The sequence below is a fragment of the Juglans microcarpa x Juglans regia genome, chromosome 5S (genome assembly GCF_004785595.1).
Source record: "Juglans microcarpa x Juglans regia isolate MS1-56 chromosome 5S, Jm3101_v1.0, whole genome shotgun sequence".
NCBI lineage: Eukaryota > Viridiplantae > Streptophyta > Magnoliopsida > Fagales > Juglandaceae > Juglans > Juglans microcarpa x Juglans regia.
Window position 1 is genome coordinate 3,118,959 of NC_054603.1, and position 23,675 is coordinate 3,142,633.

The 23,675-nt window shown below is 37.6% G+C and overlaps 2 protein-coding genes across 3 annotated transcripts; one reads left to right on the forward strand and one right to left on the reverse strand.

Moving 5' to 3' along the window:
• The first annotated feature begins 1,202 nt into the window (after positions 1-1,202).
• LOC121268418 (eukaryotic translation initiation factor 3 subunit E) lies at positions 1,203-5,431 on the forward strand. The gene is made up of 8 exons (XM_041172681.1): positions 1,203-1,478; positions 1,582-1,736; positions 2,343-2,570; positions 2,677-2,798; positions 3,661-3,880; positions 4,152-4,294; positions 4,937-5,074; positions 5,160-5,431. Exons 1-8 carry the CDS (start codon positions 1,271-1,273, stop codon positions 5,257-5,259), a joined length of 1,314 nt encoding a protein of 437 aa, XP_041028615.1. The 5' UTR covers positions 1,203-1,270; the 3' UTR covers positions 5,260-5,431.
• Positions 5,432-5,844: 413 nt separating this feature from the next.
• LOC121268417 lies at positions 5,845-14,514 on the reverse strand. Of its 2 annotated transcripts, none has more exons than XM_041172678.1 (11): positions 11,462-14,513; positions 11,093-11,332; positions 10,655-10,784; positions 9,746-9,898; positions 9,383-9,618; positions 9,201-9,270; positions 7,835-8,041; positions 7,373-7,608; positions 6,991-7,069; positions 6,733-6,873; positions 5,845-6,261 (listed from the first exon to the last, which is right to left on the reverse strand). In XM_041172678.1, exons 1-11 carry the CDS (start codon positions 13,657-13,659, stop codon positions 6,088-6,090), a joined length of 3,864 nt encoding a protein of 1,287 aa, XP_041028612.1. In that variant the 5' UTR covers positions 13,660-14,513; the 3' UTR covers positions 5,845-6,087. The 2 variants fall into 2 exon arrangements, with proteins under 2 accessions (XP_041028612.1, XP_041028614.1); XM_041172680.1 differs by having other exon boundaries at positions 6,162-6,297; positions 11,462-14,514.
• Positions 14,515-23,675: the final 9,161 nt, after the last annotated feature.

Genomic DNA, 23,675 nt, shown 5'->3' on the forward strand with positions numbered 1-23,675 from the left:
CCAGTCGCAGAAAGTAAGCCAAGACTAGAAAAAATAGCAAATCTAGCAAAATAACATGATATAACAGACCCAAATAAATAAATAAATAAACCCACGTTTAAAAGCAAACCCAAAACAGACTCTAATCCTTTTCCACATACTTACATATCTAAAACACTGTAAAAAACAAGATTTAGAAGTGTAAATACGAACCTTATATTTGTCAAGAAGAACTAACACATAATCTAATTTGGTTTTTGCCAAGTAGAAGACGACGGCCACGAGGAACAGATCTTCAATTGGCAAAGGAAGAGTGACAAGAGGTAGGGTTTCAACACGAGAGAAAGAGAGAAAGAAGAAGACGACAGAGTCACGACCCATAAGTGAGAAACTCGAATGAAGAAAGAAGAGAATAAGAACACGAAGCCAATGAGAAACAAAAACTCGAAGAGAAGAGAGAGAGAGAGAGAGAGAGAGAGGGGGGACGGTGATGACCTAAGGTGAATAGAGAGAGAGAGAGAGAGAGAGAGAGAGAGAGAGAGAGAGAGAGAGAACAGAGCGAATAAAATAGACCTTAAAATTAAACTGGAAATTGAATCGTATAAATGCGGGTTCCTGATTGAACTGAGATTTCCAATCCGAAACCTACTTTAAACACTCGCATCCTAACCGTATAGGTCTGGGTTTTATAATTCGGATTTCAGCTTGGATTTGATTCGGACTGGAATCCAGAATCGAAATTCGGATATCCAAGTTTCGAATTGGGCCGGGAAAAAACCTGACCCAAATGAACAATTTTAACAATAATAATATTAAAAGAAATATTATAACAATATTTTATTTAATTTTTAACTTTTATATAAAACTATCTCATCTCACCTCATCTTACTATACTCCTTTTATAATATCATTATCTTATTTTAATTTATTATTATGTAAAAGCAAACGTCGTCTAGGACTTTGGGTTGAACTTATTATTTGCTACGTAGATGTTTCTATACTCCATTCTCACGCACTCGTAAGGAGCATGTCATGTCCTTCTATTTATTACTATTAATCAATTTTAATTCATAAATCTTATTATTATTCACAATATATCTCAATTCATCTCATAATCTAAACGGCCCAGTTACTACAAGGAGAGTGCACTCGTCGGGATATTTAGAAATCTCCAGGGGCACTTTTGCTATTTAACCCAAAAATGAGAACCCAAACTTTTTGTTGTTCTTGCTTGCCGTTTAGGGCTTAAGCTTTGGAGCAGACTACAGAGTGGGGAAGAGAGTGCGCAGCCATGGCGAGCTACGACCTGACCCCAAGGATTGCGCCGAACCTGGACCGGCACTTGGTCTTCCCACTCCTGGAGTTTCTGCAGGAGCGTCATCTCTACGAGGATGAGCAGATCCTGAAATCGAAGATAGAGCTCCTCAACAGGACCAACATGGTCGACTACGCCATGGACATCCACAAGAACCTCTACCACGCCGAAGACGTTCCCCAAGGTCCTCCATCCCCCCCCCGCGTTTTGTTTATGTACTTCTTTGTATCTATATATTTTCCGTCTGATTTTTGGGCCTTTGATGTGTGTTTGATTGTAATTTATAGATATGGTGGAGAGAAGGGTGGAGGTTGTGGCTAGGCTCAAGGCTCTGGAGGAAGCAGCAGCGCCTCTTGTGGCGTTTTTGCAGAACCCGAGTGCCGTGCAGGAGCTCAGGGCTGACAAGCTGTACAATCTTCAAATGCTCAACGAGCGATACCAGGTTTAATTAAATTATAAACTTTGATTTTGTAAAGATATTTGTGCCGCGTTAGTGTTTATTGTATGTGTGCGTGTTCTTTTAGAAATAAATCTCTAAGATTTGATTATGGGTTTCTGGAATTAATCAACCGAGTGATGTTCGTATTAGCATTGGCTTTGATGGAGTATTTGGTTATATGTGGTAGGGTATTAGTATTTTTTTCTTTTAAATTCTTAGTCTCATGCGCAAAATGCAATTAAATGTGTTTCGAATTCTTGTGAAAACGACCACGGATCATGTTTCACATATACGTGTGGTTCAGGTGAATATTTTTTGGTAGTTCTTGTACATCTTCTATTGTACTTAAAAACATATGAGCTTTGTTAGCAGAAGCTTTTCCAGTTGTGTAATCTGTAATCTAATCTATCGTTTTTTTATCCAAATATTAATAGCACATAAATCCCCAGGAACTGTGAACTGTTCTCGATTTTATCATTTCAGTAGGAAAATCTTGTTGATCTTTTAGATGTGTTGCTGGTGCCACTTATGTTAAGTTCGGCACCTACAATTGAGAATTTTCTCTTCTTCTTGAATTTGAACTCATAAATGATGATCCTGTTTTACCAGATAGGAACAGAACAGATAGAGGCGCTATATCAGTATGCCAAATTTCAGTTTGAATGTGGAAACTACTCTGGAGCTGCTGACTATCTTTATCAGTATAGGGCCTTATGCACAAATAACGAAAGGAGTCTGAGTGCATTGTGGGGAAAGCTTGCAGCTGAGATTCTGATGCAAAATTGGGACATTGCTCTTGAAGAGCTCAATCGGTTGAAAGAAATTATTGACTCAAAGGTTATTTCTTTTTTTCTTTTTCATGTGTCACTTGTTCCTGTTATGCACTTGGGTTTTCGTTATGTTTCAGTTTAAGTTAAGTTTAGCATTGGTGACTTTGTTGCAGAGTTTTTCTTCACCAATGAATCAGGTGCAAAGTAGAATATGGTTAATGCACTGGAGCCTCTTCATCTTTTTCAATCATGACAATGGAAGAACACAGATCATTGACTTGTTTAACCAGGATAAGTATGCCTTTTGAAATCTTCTATTTCTGTTCTATTTACTTAAGACAGTTTCTGAAAAGTCACAAGCTCTATGTACCTCAGTCTGATTTTGTTAAATACACAGCTCTCTTAATCCACCTCAATTTTTAACTCTGAGGATTGTTTATATACTCATCTTCAATAGCAATTTAATTTATTTCAGTCATAGCTTTAACTGTGTAATTGCTATTATTTACTCGTTGCTTCCATTTTTTTGTAATTTGCTATTGGTAAAGCAAGATTTAGTTATTTTCTGTTGGTCTTATTTTTCTCTAGTCTTTCATCTAGTTTTGTTGGTTCTTGCTGATCAGATAACTTGACACAGTGGTGAAAAAAAAAATATAGTAGCTTTGTGCGTGCGCGCACACACACACACATTGCACCTTTATTTTGCCTTTTGATGTTGAAATTGTGATATTTGATATTGTAAATCCTCGTAGTACATAAATAGTGCAAATTAAGCGTAAGAGTATGGTCATTGTGCTTTTAATAAAATTGAAAAAAAGAATAATAATAGCGTCTGAATAGTATGGAATTTGAGTCTTTAGACCTCTATAAGTACCTTTCTCCTTGTCTTTTAATGTGGCTTGGCACTCTCGTGTAGAGAACCAGCAGCAATGATACATCACCTATGATGTTACATGGTGGGTCAAGGATAATAATGCTTTATTGGCGTGGCAATTATGCCACATATACAATTTCCATGCTTAAAAACACTTGTTTTTCATTTGAGGCTCAGATGCTGTTCTGTCCTTTGTATATTTGGCAAGTTTTTAAGTTGTATATCTGCAAAACTTAGTTTTTATGATCAATCCCAATCTAAAAATATGAAATGTTTGTGTCAGGTATCTTAACACAATTCAAACAAGTGCTCCCCATCTTTTACGTTACTTAGCCACTGCATTTATTGTGAACAAAAGGAGACGACCTCAATTCAAAGATTTTATAAAGGTTATTCAGCAAGAGCAGCACTCTTACAAAGATCCTATTACAGAGTTTTTAGCATGTGTGTATGTCAACTATGACTTTGACGGTGCAAAAAAGAAGATGAGGGAATGTGAAGAAGTAAGTTTCACACACACACACACACACATATTTATATTTCAGAGACAAATACTCTTTTCTATTCCTATTGTGGTTGGTTTCAACCCAATACTCTTTTTCTACAAAAGGTGAGACGCACCCGTTTGTGAACAAAACATTTGCAAGGACAGCATTACTCTAGTAGTAATAACAAGAATAACATCACACTTTCCTTTCATTGAATGGCATCACTTGGTTGGATGTTAGTTATAGCTTTGGTCTTAAAATATGCAAACTTATTATGGCAATGTAGGTAATATTGAATGATCCCTTCCTTGGCAAACGGGTTGAAGAAGGCAACTTTTCTACTGTACCACTGAGAGATGAGTTTCTTGAAAATGCCCGCCTATTTATCTTTGAGACCTATTGCCGTATACATCAGTGCATTGACATGGGGTATGTATATGCTTTTCAATAGTGTATTTTGTAGCTTTATACGTGGAAATATGAGTTTTTAACATATTAAAAACTTTTTAGTTGCTTTTTGGGGAAGGATTTGAAATATATTCCGTTTTTATTTCATAGCATTGCATATTCTTTCAATCTCACTTCTCTTTCTTTTTTATTAGAATTTAGAGCCTTATTATTTCTTCCTTTTTTGGGATAGATTATGCTATCATATTGTTTCGAAAGGAAAGTAGGTACAAATTATTTAGAACGAGCTTCTGGCCCCCTTCCTCCCCAGAAGAGAGCACTGGAAACTATTTTTCAGCGTTAATTTTTGCTGGGTAAAGAAATTATCATTTTACAAAACATAAGGACTAGTGAAAAACGGATCAATGAAAGTGAAGGGATTAAAACTATCTTTTATACAAGATTCATTTCCTGAAAAGATTTCAAGAATGAAAATATATAAAATGAGCAATAAATTGTTTAACTGAAACACATCATTTATATATTTGATTAATGTGAATACAGTGGGCTTACTTTATAAAGATGCTTGTGATTCTCACTTTTCTGTCATTTTGTGCGATTACTTAATTTGCTATGAAGAGAGTTTTAATTGCATTGAATTGGATGAGTTGTGCTTTGTGGCAGAGTGCTTGCGGAGAAATTGAATTTGAATTATGAGGAGGCTGAGAGATGGATTGTGAATCTTATCCGGAGCTCAAAACTCGATGCTAAGATTGACTCTCAGTCAGGAACTGTGATCATGGAACCCAATTATCCCAACGTGTAAGTGAAGATATCTTGAATATCCTTTGTCCTTTTCCCTTATCACTATTTTCCTAACCTGCTCCCAAAAATGTTCACTTTCCAGGTACGAGCAGCTAATAGACCACACCAAGGCACTCTCAGGACGTACTTACAAGTTGGTCAGTCAGCTTCTGGAACAAACACAGGCACAGGTTGCGCGTTAAGTTTTGTGGTGAAGTTTCTAGGGAGTTATTCATTCACATTTACATATTATTCGAAATTTTGTTTCTTTTGGGCTGAGTGAAAGATTCAAATTTGTGCAATCCCAGTGAGTAATTTCAATTCCCAGAATTAGAGACTAGAAATTATGCAATTCCGGCAAGAAATATTAAATCTCAAGAGCTCTCTCACTCTCTCTCTAGTCTTAACATTTATGCCTGTTGATCGTCTTACTAAATGTTGATACTTAGTACTCTTCATTTTCTTTGATATCATCTTTTCCCAATATGGATGGGAGAAATGAGAGAACCACAAAACTAACTCAAATTATTTCAAGACAAGCGACAGATGCACTGCTGTAAAGGTAATAACAATTAGCATGCATCTTCTATAAATATAGCTATAAAAAGCCATTCGTAAGAACAATACAAAAATTACAATTGAATATAGACTCCATTGTTTCTATAAAAATTTGAGGTATGCCAAGTAACTTCATCGTCCTTCATAATTAGCATTCGTTGAAGGGCTGAGATGCTGTGTCAGGGAATTGTCTTTTCAGGATCAAAACTCCCTGCTTCCCTGTTGAACCTTCCACTCTTCATGTATGGAATCTTCGTAATCAAAATGCAAAATGCACATACACTACCATTCTTAAACCAAGGTCGGTCACTTCCAACAAAATGTATTACTTGGCTGCTAAATACCTGAGGCTGGGACTAGACCAGTACCCAGTAATGTCCAGAGATTCTTTGTGGAACTAGGACTGCTATAATCTGCCATGCTCTTGTACCAAGACCCAGTCACTTAAAAGATATGACACTACCAGTGTGTTCTTACCATTGAGAATGTGAGTTTCCATGCGTCTTCCAATTCTCCCACCAGTTTCCTCTGGTAGTACTACTTTCAAATGGAGAGCTGTAAACATTTGAAGTTCTTCTATAACCCTCACTTCTGTGGCTTTCTTTTGGGGCTTTCCTCCTATCCTCTTCAAGATCATATTCTGAGCGCTGTTCACAGAATTGTCAATCAGAGTAAAGAAGATGCTGAAATATAAAAATAAAAATAAGGTAATAATGCAAAGATAAGTGACGCTATATCTCGTCTATAATGCCTTAATGCACTGAAAATTCCTTCCCATCAACATAGGCCTAATAAATTTACCAACGTCCACAAGGTAAGTTCAAAACGACATAGATTTTGGTGTCATAATCACATTGATCAATTAATTTTGCTCTTTAGGACTAGAAAACTTTCCCCATCCCTATGCTACAAAATTTATTGCCCCCAAGCCCCAAGGTAGCTTCTATTGAGTTATAATCAGTCAGATTAATGTCTTTCCTTAACACGAGCACTTGCGCGTGCACACACAAGCCAAGGAAAACAAGGTTGGAATCACTAGTGACGAACAGAAACAATGCTGGAAATGCAATCAACCACAAAAAAGTTCTAAAGATTTGGTTATCATGTGGGCAGCAAACCTTGTTGGCATCTGAAAGTATTGCATATGCCTCTCCAATCATTTTAAAAATCCTATCAGCATCCTTGTGAACCTCCTGGGAGATTTCCTTCCAGAGTTGCCCTTCATCTCCACTTTCACTTCTTGCCAGGAACTGGCCAGCCTAAAACCCACCAAAAATATTAAACGAAAGATTAAAAGACAATTCCTAAGATGAGTGAAAACCATGTATTTCACATAATGATTAAACTAATATTTAAGGATAAAGAAAGCTTTAAACCTTGTCTGGGTGATGTCTGAGAGCTGCCTTACGATATGCCTTCTTGATATCAGATGCTGGATCAGATGGTTTGATTCCCCTGTAATTTATGGTTTTACATAGTGAATAACAAAAACTTGAAATAGACAGTAAGACAAGCCACAGAAGAAGAGCTTCACAACTCCAAACTATCAATACTTCATATCTTATTGAATTCATCTTGCAATTGTGGTCCGAGCTAAGGAACAAAGCTTGGTATGCTTTGGTCTTCAATCTAATGCACAACATCATTTGGAATTTCTGCTTTATTTTATAATAACCATCATATGCTTCAACACTAAATAAATTAGGCAGAACTGAAAATACCAAGTTCTGAAGGCTCCAATCAAAGTGAAAAACTTACAAAATCAGGTAGAAATCCAAGGGAATTCCCTCTTTAGCCTTTTCTTCCATCAAAGAGAGATGCTTTTGAGCTTGCCTTAATTCTTTCACACTGCTAGTGGATATATCTGGTGTGCCAGATTGTTTGGCTTTCTTATCAAAACAATTTTCAAGAATTGATACAAGTCTCTGAAGGTCACTAGCTGCTTGTTTGTAATCTCTGATCATCTCATGCAGTGTGGCTCTTCTGCGAACAGCCTGCAGCATAACAGGAGCTCAGGAACAAAGCTTGGTATGCTTTGGTCTGCTATTTACAATTAGAGAAAAAAAGCTTCTTTTTCACAAGTTCGTTCTATCTTTACCGGCCAACATAATAAAAAAAAAGCAGTCATGTACTGGTTTCACATCACTAGAGAAAGTATTCAAAACAAAAATAAGTCGTACATGCGCAAGGAATCCACTACATATTAGCTCAAAGACACACCTTAGCATAATTTCCATCGAGGGTGACGGCAAGACTACAATCTGCGATAGCATCAGCAGTTTGGCCCAAAGCTTGGTATGCTGCAGCACGATTACAAAGACAGATTGCTGCAAAAGGACGTGATTGGACATTGCTAGATAAAGCAATCGTGTAGTGCTCTATTGCCTCAGTATACTTTCTGGTTTGAAATGCTTCATTCCCTGCTCTCTGTTCATTACGAGAATTGTGAAAAAATGAATTGATAAATTCAATAACAACAATGCAAATTCAATTAAAAAATTCATTAATATGTTCGCAAGATACATCTACCAACAAAAAGTGCTGGGTATATCAAGAGTCACATCAAACAAAAAGTACGATACTGATCCTTTAAATCCCACATATCCATATAATACATAAAAGCATGAACTGCATAATGCAAAAGTTGATTGAGCCTAATATTTAAGGCTCGTTTGTTTTCGGAGATGAGATGAATTGAAATTAAAATTAAAAAGTTGAATAAAATATTGTTAGAATATATGTTTTAATATTATTTTTGTTTTAGGATTTGAAAAAGTTGAATTGTTTATTTTATTTTGTATTGGAAGTTGAAAAAATTATAATAATTAGATAAGATGAGATGAGATGAGATATTTTTTAAAAACAAACGAGGCCTAAATGAGAGCATCATTGAATTTTTTTTTTAAGGAGTAAGATTTTATTAAAAATCGCAATCAAAGAACATGAGATGGGGATCATACAATTAAGTACATGATTGCGCAAAAAGTGCACTCAAAGTACGTGAGATGTGGAACCTATTGTTAAAGGAACTTAAGCATGGAGGTCACCCTAGCCAATTCATTTTTTTTAAAAAAAATATATATTAACGACATCAAATTACTAGACTAGATTGACCCACTTTATCCCTTAACAAAAAAAGATAGTAACCAATGATGGGGATCATACAATTAAAAAGGAAAAACAATAATTGGAATCGCTAGATTAATTAACTTGGCCCACTCTATGGCCTTATTCTGAATAACGCAAAATAAGGTGAATTTTCTACTAAAAATATTAGAACTAAAATATGTAAGTTTTCCCATATATGCAAAACCGAACAAAACCAGACTAAATCTAATGGACTAAATTAGCAGGAAAGAAGAAAACTCATAGAAAATTTTCTGAACAGCAATAAATATTTTAGTGTATGGGTTAGAGTTTTCTCGAAAGAGAATTCTTAGAGTTCTGGTGGAAAAAATACGCATCACAACCAGGGAGAAGAGGCATCCATGTATGATTCCCCACAAACCAATAAATAATGTGGGTTTCAACATATGCTTAGTAAATCCTATGGAGAAAAGACAAGGGGTCAGTGAGGGAGGCATACCTTGTGGCGTAAAAGTTCATGTATGGTTACAGCTAATGACGTGGACAATTCCAAATTCTTATTTATGTACCTACATAGTTAAATATGCGTCAGAAACCTCAAAGCCAGTAGAAGAAAGAAATATACTGATTAAACTGGAAAAATGGAAAAATAATCTCTGCTTCATAAAGATTGTGTATTACCTGTCTCTAATAGATTCCGCTTGTTCCAGCTTCTGAAGTAGCTCAAGGGCTGCCTCAAGCCTTCCTAAATGAAAGTAGCACTTGGGTATCAAGCACCACCTCCACAGCCTAACAGTTGAGTAAACTTCACACCCATAACTCTCCACATTTGCTACAGTGCTCAGCGAGGCACAATTCTTTTCAGCAAAAGAAAGACTCTGCTCACAAAGCTGAATTGCCTCTTCATACTTGTGCAACTGCAACATGCCACAGAATAACATAGCTGAGGTTGAGACCTTGACCTGAGGCTTATACATAATACACATACACAAACGTTCTACTTGAAGTAATGAATTAACACAAGAGTAAAGAGTCATTACAGACCACATACAGAGCCTCTGCTTTCATTTCAAGTAATTTTTCCGAGTATAAACTAATAGACAAGGCCTCGGCAATTATTTCTAAAGCAATAAGAGCAGCATCAGAGGTTCTCTGTTCCAAAAGCTTGGCAGCACAATTTGTATTCTCAGCCACTTTCTGGTACAAACAAAAGCCACATAATTAGTCAGCGCAAGATTATTAGCCACAGAAATTTTTTTTTAAAAAAAAAAAGATCCTTGAACAAGAGGAACATATGTCAGAGAAAAAAAGACTACCATAGGATTAGCACTTTCTGAAAGGAAGCATTATAACATAATAATGTAATAAAATAATCATAAAGACCCTCCCCTCATGTATTTCTACCCTCCAACCCCATAAGACCCTCCTACTTCTTGAGAGCACCATTCACCCCACATGCTATCATACTTGACTTTCACCATTGAGTGCCATATGCCTTCTTTTCCATGGCAAACTATTGACAAACTTAAGAAGCAAAACCAAAGCACATCTTGTAAAAACATTGCTACAGGTTGATCTGAAGAAAATTGTAAAGTGCTGGATACGACAAATATCCACGTTCTATTTCCATCCCAATGATTTCATTCAATTAAAAATGTTATGTGATAATAAAATACCAGATATTATAAAATTGTGGGGGTTGGGAGGATTTCTCTAAACTACATTTATCAAACTATGTTTTGTATAAAGGTTAGTTATTCAGACACTCAATAGATCTTAAACCCACAAGCTTACCCTCCACCTTGTTCTTGTGAGGGTAGGAAATTCCATTTGAGCTTGAGCTTATTGGTACTGAATATATAAATATATATATAATTATATAAACGTATCAAAACCAGTATTACAGGAACATGACATCAGAACTATCAATATAACATAAAATAAATGCAGTACCTGAGCCTTTTGAAGGCCATCGGCAGCCTCTATTATGACTTTCCGATCCAAACAAACACCACCCCCAGATTCTAAGCACTTATTAAAACACTGCATAGCATCGTCCACTTCCCCAAGGACAAGTTGGCAACTATGGAGAAAAATAGCTAGTTTCATTAGTGGTGGCAAAAAAGTCATCCATGGTTCAAACAAGATCCAAATTTTGACTCATTGTAACCAAAATTGTTAACTTAACCACCTAAAACTTTAGCATAACCATGGCTAAAAACTCACCAAATTTAGCCTTGTTAATTTGCCCTACAGAAAATCTTGGTATGGCATATCATTCAGTTCAAATAATTTCTTTTGCTTATAATAATGTATTCTGTTGCACGAATCAAGGGCTAGTTGAAATCATATTGTACACATAACTTGAAATCATACAAACAGAAGTCTTACTTTGCAGCTCTCATTTGAGCTTTGAGAAAGTTGGGATCTAGAGTGATAGCCATCACACAGTCCCCCAAAGCTTCCCTTATTCTTCCAAGAAACATCCTTGTAGCTGCACGGTTGCTATAGCACAGCAAGAGAGGCCTAAGACAACATCCCAATCTTTCACTAGAAGGGACAGAAACTATCCCTTGGGTGTATAAATCCTCAGCTTTAGACAGCTCCTGATCTTTATAAGCTTGGTTTCCCCTATGCAAAAGTAATACTTTTGACACATGAATAACAATGAATATTCTACAGACTCTGATCAGAAATAAATTTAAAAGACCAAGTTATTATAGTACAAAGGCTGGTTAGTTATTATGATAAAAGAAGAACCTGATTCGCAGCTGATCACAGGTTTCTTGAATGGCAGCAGAGAAAGATACATCCCCTTGCAGCTGTTCATGTGCTTCAGATTTATCCACTGCATCCAAATGCGGAGAACTTGCAGATGAATCATGATCAACTTTCCCCCTACTTTTCTTTCTTTGCTTACGCCTTGTTGCAGATAAACTACCTTGTGCATAGGATGGCGCAGAAAATGTAAAAAACCTCTCCTGCTCTTCCACGCGTGATGCAGAATAGAACTGTGTTCTGCAATTGTTTTCTTGCCTCTCTGTGTTTGAGCTCATACCAGTTCTACCTTCATTGTGACCACAAAATTTCTCCTCATGCTGCTCTCTAGATTTCTGCCCACTCGTCTTATTGACATCTAATCCTTCTGCAGTAGCCAAATCTTCATCTTTCGAGTCATTAGGAACTGTTGAACGCAGACCAGAGGACGCCAAATCATTATCTACACAGGAGAACTCTGGTGAAGTAACAGAAGCTTCTCTTAAATATGGGTCAGCTATACTAGTTTCTTGGTAGGGAGAAAAATCCATGGGTGAGTAACAACCAGGTGAGTTCGGGTTTTTGGAACTGATTTCATGTGGCACATGATCTTGCGCGGGTTTTTGTTTATATGAGGAAGATGGCTTTACGTTTCCCCCCGTTTTGTTTGATCTTTTGTCCTTCATAGACCTTCTCTTCACTCTGGATTCCATTTTCTTGTTTAAAAATAGATTTCCTTCAAAGCAGGAAGGATTCCATTTTGGTTCGTTGAAGGTTGTAAAGGACACCCTTGAGCCATCTGGAATACTTGTAAAACAATTTCCATCCTTAGTTCCAAGTCCACCAATGAAATGTACTTCAGAAGCACTGCCAATTGGTTGAGAGCCATGACCATTCGATGAGAATGAAGATGGTGCAGCAGATGCAACCCGTTGTATATCATCATTTGCTTGACCTTGATGAAATTGGCTCGCATCCAAATCCTTACTGACTCCTACCGACCTTGTGTCAAAAGAACCAGAAGCCTTTTCACTTCTTTCAAACATGAAAGACGGCCCAGAATTGGTGCACGAGTTCTTATTCACATCTCCAATCTTTTCAGTACCGTCAAAATCCTCAGAATCATCAATTTTCATTTTGATTAATTCATCCAGAAGGTTAAATAAGGTACTTTTACTGGAAGCACCTGCCACATTACTTCTACCTCCAGAGATAGATTTCCCCTTCCCTTGGCCATCAGAACTCAAACCACTGATCTGAGCCTTAACGCTACCGCAATTTTCAAAATGTTCATTATTCAGCTGCATCTCACCTGAGCACTTTGAGGCTCTGCATTCATTGAAACTGTAATCTTTCTTAGTGCCACTTCCAAATACAAAAACTCGAGGATCAAATTTTTCATTTGAGCTCCCATTTAAATCAGTATCGAAATGTTTAGCAGTAGCATTCGTTTTATGGGACTCTGCTCCACTCTCCATTATCACCTTCCCCCTCTCCTTGGTGCCCAATTTCCCAAACGTTTCACCTGACTCTCTCTTTTCCGAGTTCTTTGACACCGAATTAAACCAACTACTGCCAAACACGAAATCCAGATCATCATGCTTTCGAAACTCAACTTCATTCCCAAATTTCAAAATCCCATTATTTTCAGAATCCAATATACTCACGTTTTTACTACATTCTCTCTTTTCCGAGGTTGAAATTGACCCAATAGCACTCTGACCAGCAAATTTATTAGTCACTGTTTCAGTCTCCCTATTCATTTTATCCCCGTCGAAATCCACCTTCTCCAAATTCCCACCGGACTCTCCCTTCTCCGGATTCAAATTTAATGGCGTATCATTCTGACTATTACCAAACGCAAAACCAACATTATCATGCTTTCCACCCTCAGTTTCAGTCTGTAACTTCGTTTTTCGAATACCTTCAAAACCCAATTTATTTACACATTCCCCACATTCTCTCTTTTCCGCGTCCGAATCAGAAGCCATATTCCTCCAATCAGCCTCAAACAGGAAACAAACATCGTGAAGCTTCCCACGCTCTAATTCAGGCTCTGCTTCTACATTCCCCTCATCACCAACCATTGATTTTCTACCATTTTCACCGGACAGTTTCTTTCTGTCGTATGAGTTCGATTTAACACCACTCTGTTTAGCGCCAAACGCAAAACCCACATTCTCAGTCTTCCCAAGTTGCATTCCATTCAGAACTTTCACCTTCCCCCCGTCCTCACCACCCAAATTTCCCACACTTTCACTGATCCCTCTCACCTCAGACCCCAATTCTGAATTTAAAACACTTGGATTAGCACCAAACACAAAATCCACACCCTCAGGTTTCACAGACTTAATATCACCATTCGAAAAGCTAAAACCCTTACAGGCACCAGTATCATTAATGACCCAGTTGGAACTCTTCGAAATCCCGTTCAATGTGCCAGCCCAATCGCCCACTAGACCGGAATCAAACCCATACGGATTAAAAATCGAACCGCCCTCGACCTCGACTGCTGATTTCCCAGCTGCTTCCTCACCTTCACTAGCCTTGGTCGCGCTCGCGAGCCTGCCCGCGTCACATTTAAAGCAAAAGGAGCACCGCGATCGCACTCGGCTGCAGCCCCGAAACTCGATGAGATCGAATTCTGCCGATTGTCCGAGTAATCACCCGAATAATTTGAATCGAAATTGAAAGAATGATTGGAGTCGGGGTTTTGGGAAGCGGAGGAGGAGGGTGTGGACTGTGCTGCGGACGCAATCGGAGGCCGGACACCCACTGCCGCAGGATATATTATCCGACGACAATCGAGCGGTGAAATTATGGTTTTGGACTTCAGGAAATATATGTTTATTTGGAAGTACAGAGGAAACAGGAAAGCAATAAAATGGATAGAATGGAGTGTTTAATTGGATTGGAAGCAATGGAGAGGGAGAGAGAGAGAGAAGAAAAGAGAATGTGAAGGTTGGGAGGTGGGGGGAGTGAAGAGGTTGGGTCAGGGTCAGTGGGGGCCGGGAGCGGGTGTTATACCGGTTCGTTTCCTCCATCGTTTAACTCGTGCGCCTGCGCTTTCCCCCACGGGAAATAAACCACTGAATTTGAATCTGCTGATGTGGCGCTATTTTGCATCTAACGATTTTTTGTTCCAGTTATTACGGAGAACATATCGCATCCAATTTCACATGATTAGCCAAAGAATAAATACAGATAAAAGTAATTTTTTAGAATAATTATTTTGTATATATAACGTAATATTATTTAGACTATATATCTCTCAAATTTAAAATAAAAATATATAAAATTAAAATCAGTCATATAATAAATGTAAAGTGTGCACTGTTACAGTAATTTCTCTTTAACATTACTTTTTTTTTAAAAATAATTTATAATATTATTAAAAAATACTTACTTAATCATTAAATAAAAATAAAAAAACTCAGACATAACCTCCAACAGGAGCTTTTTTTTTTTTTTTTTTTTTTTTCTAATCAAGCATTTTATAGATATATAAAGAAATACAAAAGTTCAAGGTGGATCTTTTCCACTATCAATATATAAAAAGCAACTAGGAATATTATCTATAGGTAGGCTTCCAAAAACATGATTGGTAACTGCCCATTGTGCCATTGAGTGCGCACATCGATTTTGAAATCGATGAATTTTAGTAAATCTCCAGTCTTGATGATGTCGAGAGTTTTGCAGTATGTCCCCAATGTTGGTTGAGATGTTCCAAAAAGGAGTGGAATCTGGATTCTCTATGGATATGAATACCGATTGAGCATCCCCTTCTATAATTGCTAGATTCTGGGTAGAAGCCATTTTGGATGCTAGCAGTGCTGCCAATGCTTCTGCCACTAGAGGAATATTTGTTTGTACCTTATCTGTTATTATCTCCAAAATCTCTCCACTATGATTTCTTTGTATTACTGAGACAACTGAGTATTGGTCTCGTACTGCTGCATCAAATGAGAAGCTTAGATAATTTGGAGGAGGAGGCTTCCATTCTTCTTCTTTGCTTTATTGACTCTGTTTTTCTTTCCATGCATCTTTATATTCTTCATAGATGTGTTTCAACTGGATATTTGCTTCTTCCAGTGACAAAGAGGTGTGATTATGAACTATGTCATTTCTTTTCCTCCAAATAAAATCTAGAATTATAACCGTAAATAACTGAAAATGATGCTTTTCTTCTATTCGGAGTCCCAACTCTTTTTCTGGGTAGATGATCATTCTGATCCAGTCTGCAATAGAATTAATAGGCAAGCTTGCAAGAAGAGTAGTATTTTCCTAATAATTTTTTTTTTAAAAAAAAGTAAAAATTAAATTAAATTAATAAATACAAGTTAAGGAAGGGCAATGAAGGTTGTTACTTGTTATACCAAAAAATGGAATACAAATAAAGTATTAAATCTGAAAAATTAATTTATAAAAATAACATTATAAATCAACATAATTTATCGTGATATATTAAGAGCAATGCTAGTGAGTCTATTTTCGATTGATTTTTCCGATTGATTTTTTTTTTTTTTTTGTTTAGTTTTTTTTATTTAATGATTAAGAAAATATTGTTTAATAATATTATAAATATTTTTCTTTTTTAAAAAATATTTAAAAGTATTAAAAAAATAATGTGAACAAAAATTAAACGGCTACGAGAAAAATAATGTGAACAAAAAAATCGAGAAAAATAAACGGCTACGGACTCCCTATCATTTTTCAATATATTAAATTAAATCAGTTTGTCAGGTGAAAAAGGTACAATAGTTGTCCACAATAACAATGTTAGATATAAATTTTAACTAAACAAATTTTAGATAACCATTTTGTAAAAATGTAGATTTTATTAAATAATAATAATAGTTTTTTTTTTTTTTGTACTTTTTACTGTGAAATTCACTTTTTTAAACCTCACTCTATATATAATTTGTCTATTTATTTAGAAGTTGTATGTTCATTTCTCCGAAGCAAGTCACGTTTACGAGTGTAAAAAAAATTGAAAAATTGGATTAGACTGAATCAAACCAGTGAGTTTGGTGACTTTGGTCTGGTTTTTAAATGGTCCGATGTGATACCAGTTATTAAAAACTGAAATCAGTCCTAAATTAATGCAGTATCGATTTTTATATTTTAAAAATTTGTTTAAACCGAACCAAACTGATATATATTTATAACGTTTTATATTATATTATATATTTTATATGTTAAATTACTAATTAATATAATATGAGATTCTAATCTTATTATTCAATTCTATTAATCTTATAACAAAAAATTAATATAATATGTGATATAATATAAAAATAATCTTATAATTTTTAATATAATATTTGATATAACATATAAATTTTAATCTTATAATATAAAATTAATATAACATAAAATTTTAATATTAAACATAAATATTAATATTAAGTTATTAATATAAACTTACTTTTGATATATATATATATATATATATATATATATATATATATATCAAAGATACATTTTTGACATAATAAATTATAATATATATTCATTTTATAAATACATTTTTACACATTTGATCATATATACTTATATAAAAAGTTTATAATTATATATACTACAGTTAAATTCAATATTATACTAGTATGTGTTAATTATTATAAAATAATATAATTATATTACAAATAAATAGACTAATAATTTATTATATGTAAATATCATATTATTACTAATATATATAATTCGTAAAATTGAGAAAATGAGATTGAACCGAAGTTGATTTGGTTAGGGGTGCGACTCGCACCGTACGGTGCAGGGTAGCTGGAGGTGGGGTTTTCAGCTTGGCACCGTCCCCTTGTGTGCGGGGTGGGGTACTCCGTCTGGGTACCGAGGTGCGGGGGTGGACACCCCATCCGTCCGCCCCCCTCCCCCTCTAAATGCCCAGAAGCTTTTTTGGGCATAGTCCAAAAACAACAGAAATGGCTTAAAACCATAATTCGGGCCCAAAAACGAACAAAACATATATATATATATATATATATATATATATATATAAATAACAAACAAAGATGAATTCACAATAATAAAAATAATATACAAATTAAGATAAAATGAACTATGAAATACTACTTGTGAGATCTCTAGTTTTCCTTGAATTTTTAATCCTTATTATTTTGAGGTGTTATTTTATTTTAATGTGTTAATTAAATATGTTATTTGTTTTGGTATTTTATTTTAATTTAATTTAGAGAATGTTATTTTAATTATTTGTATTGTTTTTATTTTTGGACTTATGTTTATTTTTAGACTTTTTATTTGCTTGATTATTTATTTGGGCTGTGTGTGTGTGTATTTTTGGTGACCCGAGATCCGGCCCAACCCAGCAGGGGCCCAGACCTTGTGCGAACACGGCCCAGCCGTGCGGCCCGTGAGAACCTAGTCTTTTTATTGTGAAACGGTGTCGTTTTGATGGAGCCCTAGCTCCATCTTATTCCCTTCTCTCGCGCCGCACTCTGCTACCCTTCTTCCCGATTCTTCTTCTTCATTTTTCTTCTTCATTTCTACTTCTCCCACCGGATCTCCACGCAGCTGCTGCCGAAAATAGATCCCAGCCGAGAGCCACCTCCACCTACGTCTCACTCTCTCGTGTCGTTCGGCATGCACCCCGAAGGTTTGCTATCAACCCGTGGCATCGCACGGTCACTAGCTCTTCCGCAAGCTCCTCGGTGGCGATGGGCATGGCTTCCGTGAGTGCCGCCGTGCCACGCGTCCGCGAGAGGACTTCTTTTTCTCCACTGCATGCTGCCGTTATTTCCTTCCTCTACCGTGCGACACGCACGCCGTGCGAACCGTCATTTTTGGCCTATAAGTAGACCACGACTTCTCATGGTTTGGGGATCTCCGTTGGAGTGTGTTTGGTTTTGCTTTGGATAAATTAATCGGGATTTTTGGTGTGATCCGAGAACAATTTTCTCTTGAAATTTCTGGGTTTTTGGTTTGTAAATCCGTGAGGTGTTGTGATGTTTGCCGAGCTCTTTGTGCTTTCAAAATCTTGTATTTTGGTTGGGTTGTTGTTGAGTTTTCATCTGGTTTAGTTACAACCCGTGAGTTGAGAGAAACGGTTTTCAGCCGTGAGACGCCGTCGCCACTGTTGGCAGCACTTCCTTTCACGTGATCTTCCAGATTTTTATCAATTTCATCGTGTGTATGTAATTTTCTCTTTATTTAAATATTATTTGTAATTTCTCAATTTTATAAATAAATTGTTGTATTTATTGGCTTTATAAACTGTTGTTTATTTGTACATTATTGGTTTGATGAAAATGTATTGTATTTGTTGAAGTGTTGGGCTTTAATAGTATTATGGAAAAATGGGCCTTGGGCCGTCAAAGTTGTTGGGATTTTAAAATGTAATTGGGCCTTGGGCCGGATTAGCGGATGAGACTATGCGTGTATTTATGAAATTGTGTTTCGGCGTTTATTGAGAACTTGTAAAAATGAATTATTTAAATGCGTATTCTAATAAACTGTTGAAATGCATAAATTATCATTTTGTTAAATTATGCGGTAATGTCACGAAGTCTGTTGGATATTGATACTGTTGCGTGGGTGCGTGTGTTTCACGACCCCAAGCCGAGATGAGGCATTATCTCGATGGAGCTTCTCTGGTCACTCGGAAGCGTAACATACTGACGTGACATCCTCTGAGTTGTCACAGGGCGACGGCGGGAAAGGACGAGACGGTAACGCTCTCGTACCGATTCCGTGACCTTTGGCTGGCGAGATTAGAGGATGCTTGGCCATGTACGCGCTGGGCGCAGAACTGAGCACCGCTCGTTACGAAGTCTCATGCACGGACGTTATCCGTGATGTGACGAAGAGAGCCAGGGTGTGCAGACGGTCCATAGGGGAGACCGTGGTGCATGCGTGAACTCATAATAAATATGAATGAGACAAAAATGGAATTTTTGGGTGAAATAATAGAATGATATTTTTGGGAAAGAAATGTAAGTTGTTATTTGTCCGCATGGGAACACGTGTTTGTATAATTATATTTTAAATCTCTTGGATGTTATTTTGGTTAATTATTTGCTGAGATGTCATAATCTCATAGTGGTGTTTACCCTACGGTTCCGTTTTATAGTGCCGTAGAGTTTGACGCAGAGCCCGAGTATGAACCTGAAGGACCGACTTTGCCAGAAGCTTAAGTCACTGTTATGTTGTTCAGCGTTTTGGGACTTGTTTCCATTATATTATTTGCTTTCTTTAAATTATCTGACGGAAGACTGTAAAATATTTGTAAAGTTATTTTACTGTTTTATGAACAATTCTGGTACTTAATAAAGAAAGACCCTTTTATTTTCACCACTGCGAAAATTACTGTACATTTTATGTATGTTGTACACACTTTGAGCATTGAGAGTTATTGGGGTGCGTGATCCGTGTGGTCATCATCCCGGTGTCACGAACTCCATAAAAATAACACGTGGGGGTCGAGGGCGCCACAGGTGGTATCAGAGCGGCCTGGCTCTGGGTAAAACCGTATAAATACCTAGGTATAGTACCAGAATTTTTATTTTAATTTTATCAAGTTTTAAAAAGGGACGTTTTTTCAGTAAGATGGACCGATCAGGAATACCGCATCCGGAACCTGAGATTGACTTGTCTCGCTCGGATGGGAATCTCGCCATGGCTAGAGCTTTAACCCGTATGACAGAATTTCTTCAGCAGAATTTTCCGCCTCAAAGGGAGCAACAGAACGGTTGTCCGTACGAACGCTTTTTAGCTCATAGGACCCCTACTTTTTCTGGGCAAGAGGATCCACTTCGTGCTGGAAGGTGGATTAGTGATCTCGAAAAGACATTTGAGATCTGTGGGTGTACCGAAACTCAAAAGGTGTTATACGCAAGTTACCTGTTGCAAGGTGACGCGACTGCTTGGTGGGGAACCAAACGCGAGCTTCTGGAAATGGAGTTAGGATTTATTGCGGCGGTATCTTGGCCGCGGTTTAAAAAGGAATTCAATGATCGTTTCTTCCCGAATACTATGAGGAAACAAAAGGCACGAGAGTTTAACAATTTAGTACAAGGGGTGATGACGGTTGAGCAGTATGCCCGGAAGTTTATAAAACTTGGGAAGTTTGCTACACATTTGATTGCTACGGAAGAGATGCAGATCGAGCGATTTCAGGAGGGTCTACGGCGGGAGATCCGTAGACAGGTTGCTTGCTTGCAAATTCTGACTTTTCAGCAATTAGTAGAGGTTGCTTCGATTGCAGAGCGGGAGTTTATTGATCCTGTTGCTACACCAATGGGGCAAAAGAGAAGAGTTTTTGGGGAAGGAAGTAGTTCGGGGTCTGCACCTAAGTTTATTTCCAGGACTGGGGCCCGACCGCAGATGGCCACCGGAGTACGAATGGGAGGTCAAGCGCCGGTATGTGGCAAATGCAATAGGTCGCATGTCGGCGAGTGCCACATGTCTGGGATTCAGTGTTTCAGATGCGGGCAAACAGGACATCTTGCTCGCAGCTGCCCTACCATGATGCAGGCGAATCGAGGCGGTTATCGTGGTGGGAGGACTACCCCAAGACCAACTGCTCAAGCTAGGGTCTACGCAGTGACACCTGGTGAGGTAGACGATGAAGCTCAGGAAACCCAAAATGCTGGAGTCATCACAGGTATAGATTTCTATTCAAACATTTGAGATACTTTATTTGGGTATTTTGTTGGTTAGACTTAATTGGTAGTTTTAAATTTTTTAGGTAGAGTTCGACTATATGATTTTTATGCTTGCACTTTATTTGACTCGGGAGCATCTCAGTCATTCATTTCTGCCACCTTTGCTCGGATGTGCGACTTGGTTTTTAAACCTTTATCACGGTCTTTGATAGTGAGTTACCAAATGGGGAAACTGTGTTGTGTTCGAAGGTTACCTTAGGTTGTCCTCTGGTTTTAAATGGAATGACTCTTAAAGCAGATTTGATAAGATTTAAATTACTTGAGTTTGACATTATTCTAGGAATGGATTGGTTATATCAGTATTTCGCCAGCATTAATTGTCGTAGCAGAATTGTTAGTTTCCAACTACCTGGGGATAAGTATTTAGAGTTTGCAGGAAGTAAGGTAAAGGAAAAACCTGCAGTTATATCTGCTATTCAAGCAAGCAGGGACTTAGCTAATGGGGCGGATGCCTATTTGGTTCATGTGGTATCTGTGGCGACCCCAATCCCCCTTATATAAATACACAGGGATCGAGACGCCAGGATGGTGACAACATGATCACACATCCCAACGAAGTGCCAGTGTGTGTGCATGCAACAGTGTACAAATAAAATAACGCAGCGGATAGTCAACTAAGTACCAGAATTTATTTACAATCAAACATCAGTAAAGATTTAAATAACAGTTATACAGTAATCCATAGAATAATTTACAATAGTTTTAAAATAAACAAACGAGTGATCCCAGATCACTCCTCAGGCGGAGCCGTCTCCTCAGGCTCGCCCTCCTCCTCTTCATCAGCATCAAAATCTGCGTTACCACAAAATGGTATCGCAGGTAAGTATAACCCAAACAACAACGTAATATAAAATGCATTAAATGCAACTAACATGCATGCACATGAAAAATATGCATTTTCCACAAAACATCATTTTCCCCGAAAATGATAATTTTCCAACACACACCAAAATCCCATTTTGGCCCAAATTATCCGTAAAACATTTTCCCAGAAAATGATTTACCCAAAAATCAACTCGCACTATTTTCCCAGAAAATAGTGCATTAATTCCAAATGCACCATGCATTATTTCCATATGCACCATGGTCTCCCCTATGGACCATCCGCACGTCCTGGCTTCGCAGCGGTGCTCAGTTCCGCGCCCAGCGCGTACATGGCCAAGCACCCACACTACGCAACGAGCGATGCCCAGTTCCGCGCCCAGCGCGTACGTGGCCAGACATCCTCTAGTCCCCGCCAGCAGAAGGACCACGGAGTCGGCACGAGACCATCTCGTCCGATCCCATTGTCGCCCGGCGACAATCCAGGGGACGTTACTCAGTATATTCCGCTCCCGAGTAACCAGAGAAGCTCCACCGAGTTAATGCCCCATCTCGGCTTGGGGTCGTGATACACACGCACCAAAAATATTATCACATAAAATCATAGCTTTTCAAAGTACATGAGCATGAATGCAATACACGAAAACCCAGTTTTCTTTTACAAACATGATCATGCATGAAATGATGAAATGTACATGTGCCAACACAATATCCAAACCAACAATTACCAATCCAATCAAATCCAACCAAACAACTCCAATCACAAATCCATCCGACCCCGAACTCCTCGGACTCAGTCCGGCATGCCAAAAATACAGTGAAATGGGTTAGTGCAAAAATACATTTAAATTACGAAAGTTCTTTGGAGAAATACTTACAGTGCAATATAATAATTTTCCGAGGATCACGAAGTTGAAAAATGCGACGTTTGAGCAACACCACAGTGTAAAATACACTGTGGCCGTGGGTCACAAATACCAACTTTTCAACGAGGACAAACGAAGACCCAAGATTGATAGGGTAGGGCCTAGGGAGGTCGGTGAAGCTAGTGGTGGTGGTGGATGAGTTGCCCGGCTTGCCACATGTTCGTGATTTGGAGTTAGCCATTGATCTAGAATCCGGTGCGGCACCTGTTCATAAGGCCCCGTACCGAATGGCGCCAGCAGAGTTGAAAGAGCTGAAAAGTCAATTACAGGAATTGGTGGATAAAGGGTTTATTCAGCCTAGTTTTTCACCTTGGGGAGCACCAGTGTTGTTTGTTAAAAAGAAGGATGGTACCCTCAGAATGTGTATAGATTACCGAGAACTCAATAAGGTAACCATTAAAAATAAGTACCCCTACCTCGGATTAATGATTTATTCGATCAACTTCAAGGTGCTACTACTTTTTCAAAAATTGACTTAAAATCGGGATACTATCAATTGAGGATAAAGGATCAGGATATACCTAAGACTGCCTTTAGATCTAGGTATGGGCATTATGAGTTTAAAGTGATGCCGTTCGGATTAGCAAATGCCCCTGCAGCATTTATGGATATGATGAATAGAGTATTCTGACCCTATCTAGATTCCTTTGTGAAAGTCTTTATTGATGATATTTTGGTTTATTCTCGAGAACCAGAAGAGCACGCCAGCCATCTTCGATTGGTTTTGGGTAAGTTAAGAGATCATCAACTCTTTGCAAATCTGAACAA

Coding starts and splice junctions, on each gene's coding strand:
- LOC121268418 (XM_041172681.1), top strand. CDS start 1,271: ATGGCGAGCTACGACCTGACCCCAAGGATTGCGCCGAACCTGGACCGG. Junction 2,571..2,676: donor AAGAAATTATTGACTCAAAG/GTTATTTCTTTT, acceptor ACTTTGTTGCAG/AGTTTTTCTTCACCAATGAA. Junction 3,881..4,151: donor AGATGAGGGAATGTGAAGAA/GTAAGTTTCACA, acceptor ATGGCAATGTAG/GTAATATTGAATGATCCCTT.
- LOC121268417 (XM_041172678.1), bottom strand. CDS start 13,659: ATGCAACTTGGGAAGACTGAGAATGTGGGTTTTGCGTTTGGCGCTAAA. Junction 9,271..9,382: donor GCGGAATCTATTAGAGACAG/GTAATACACAAT, acceptor TTAACTATGTAG/GTACATAAATAAGAATTTGG. Junction 6,262..6,732: donor TACTTTCAGATGCCAACAAG/GTTTGCTGCCCA, acceptor TTCTGTGAACAG/CGCTCAGAATATGATCTTGA.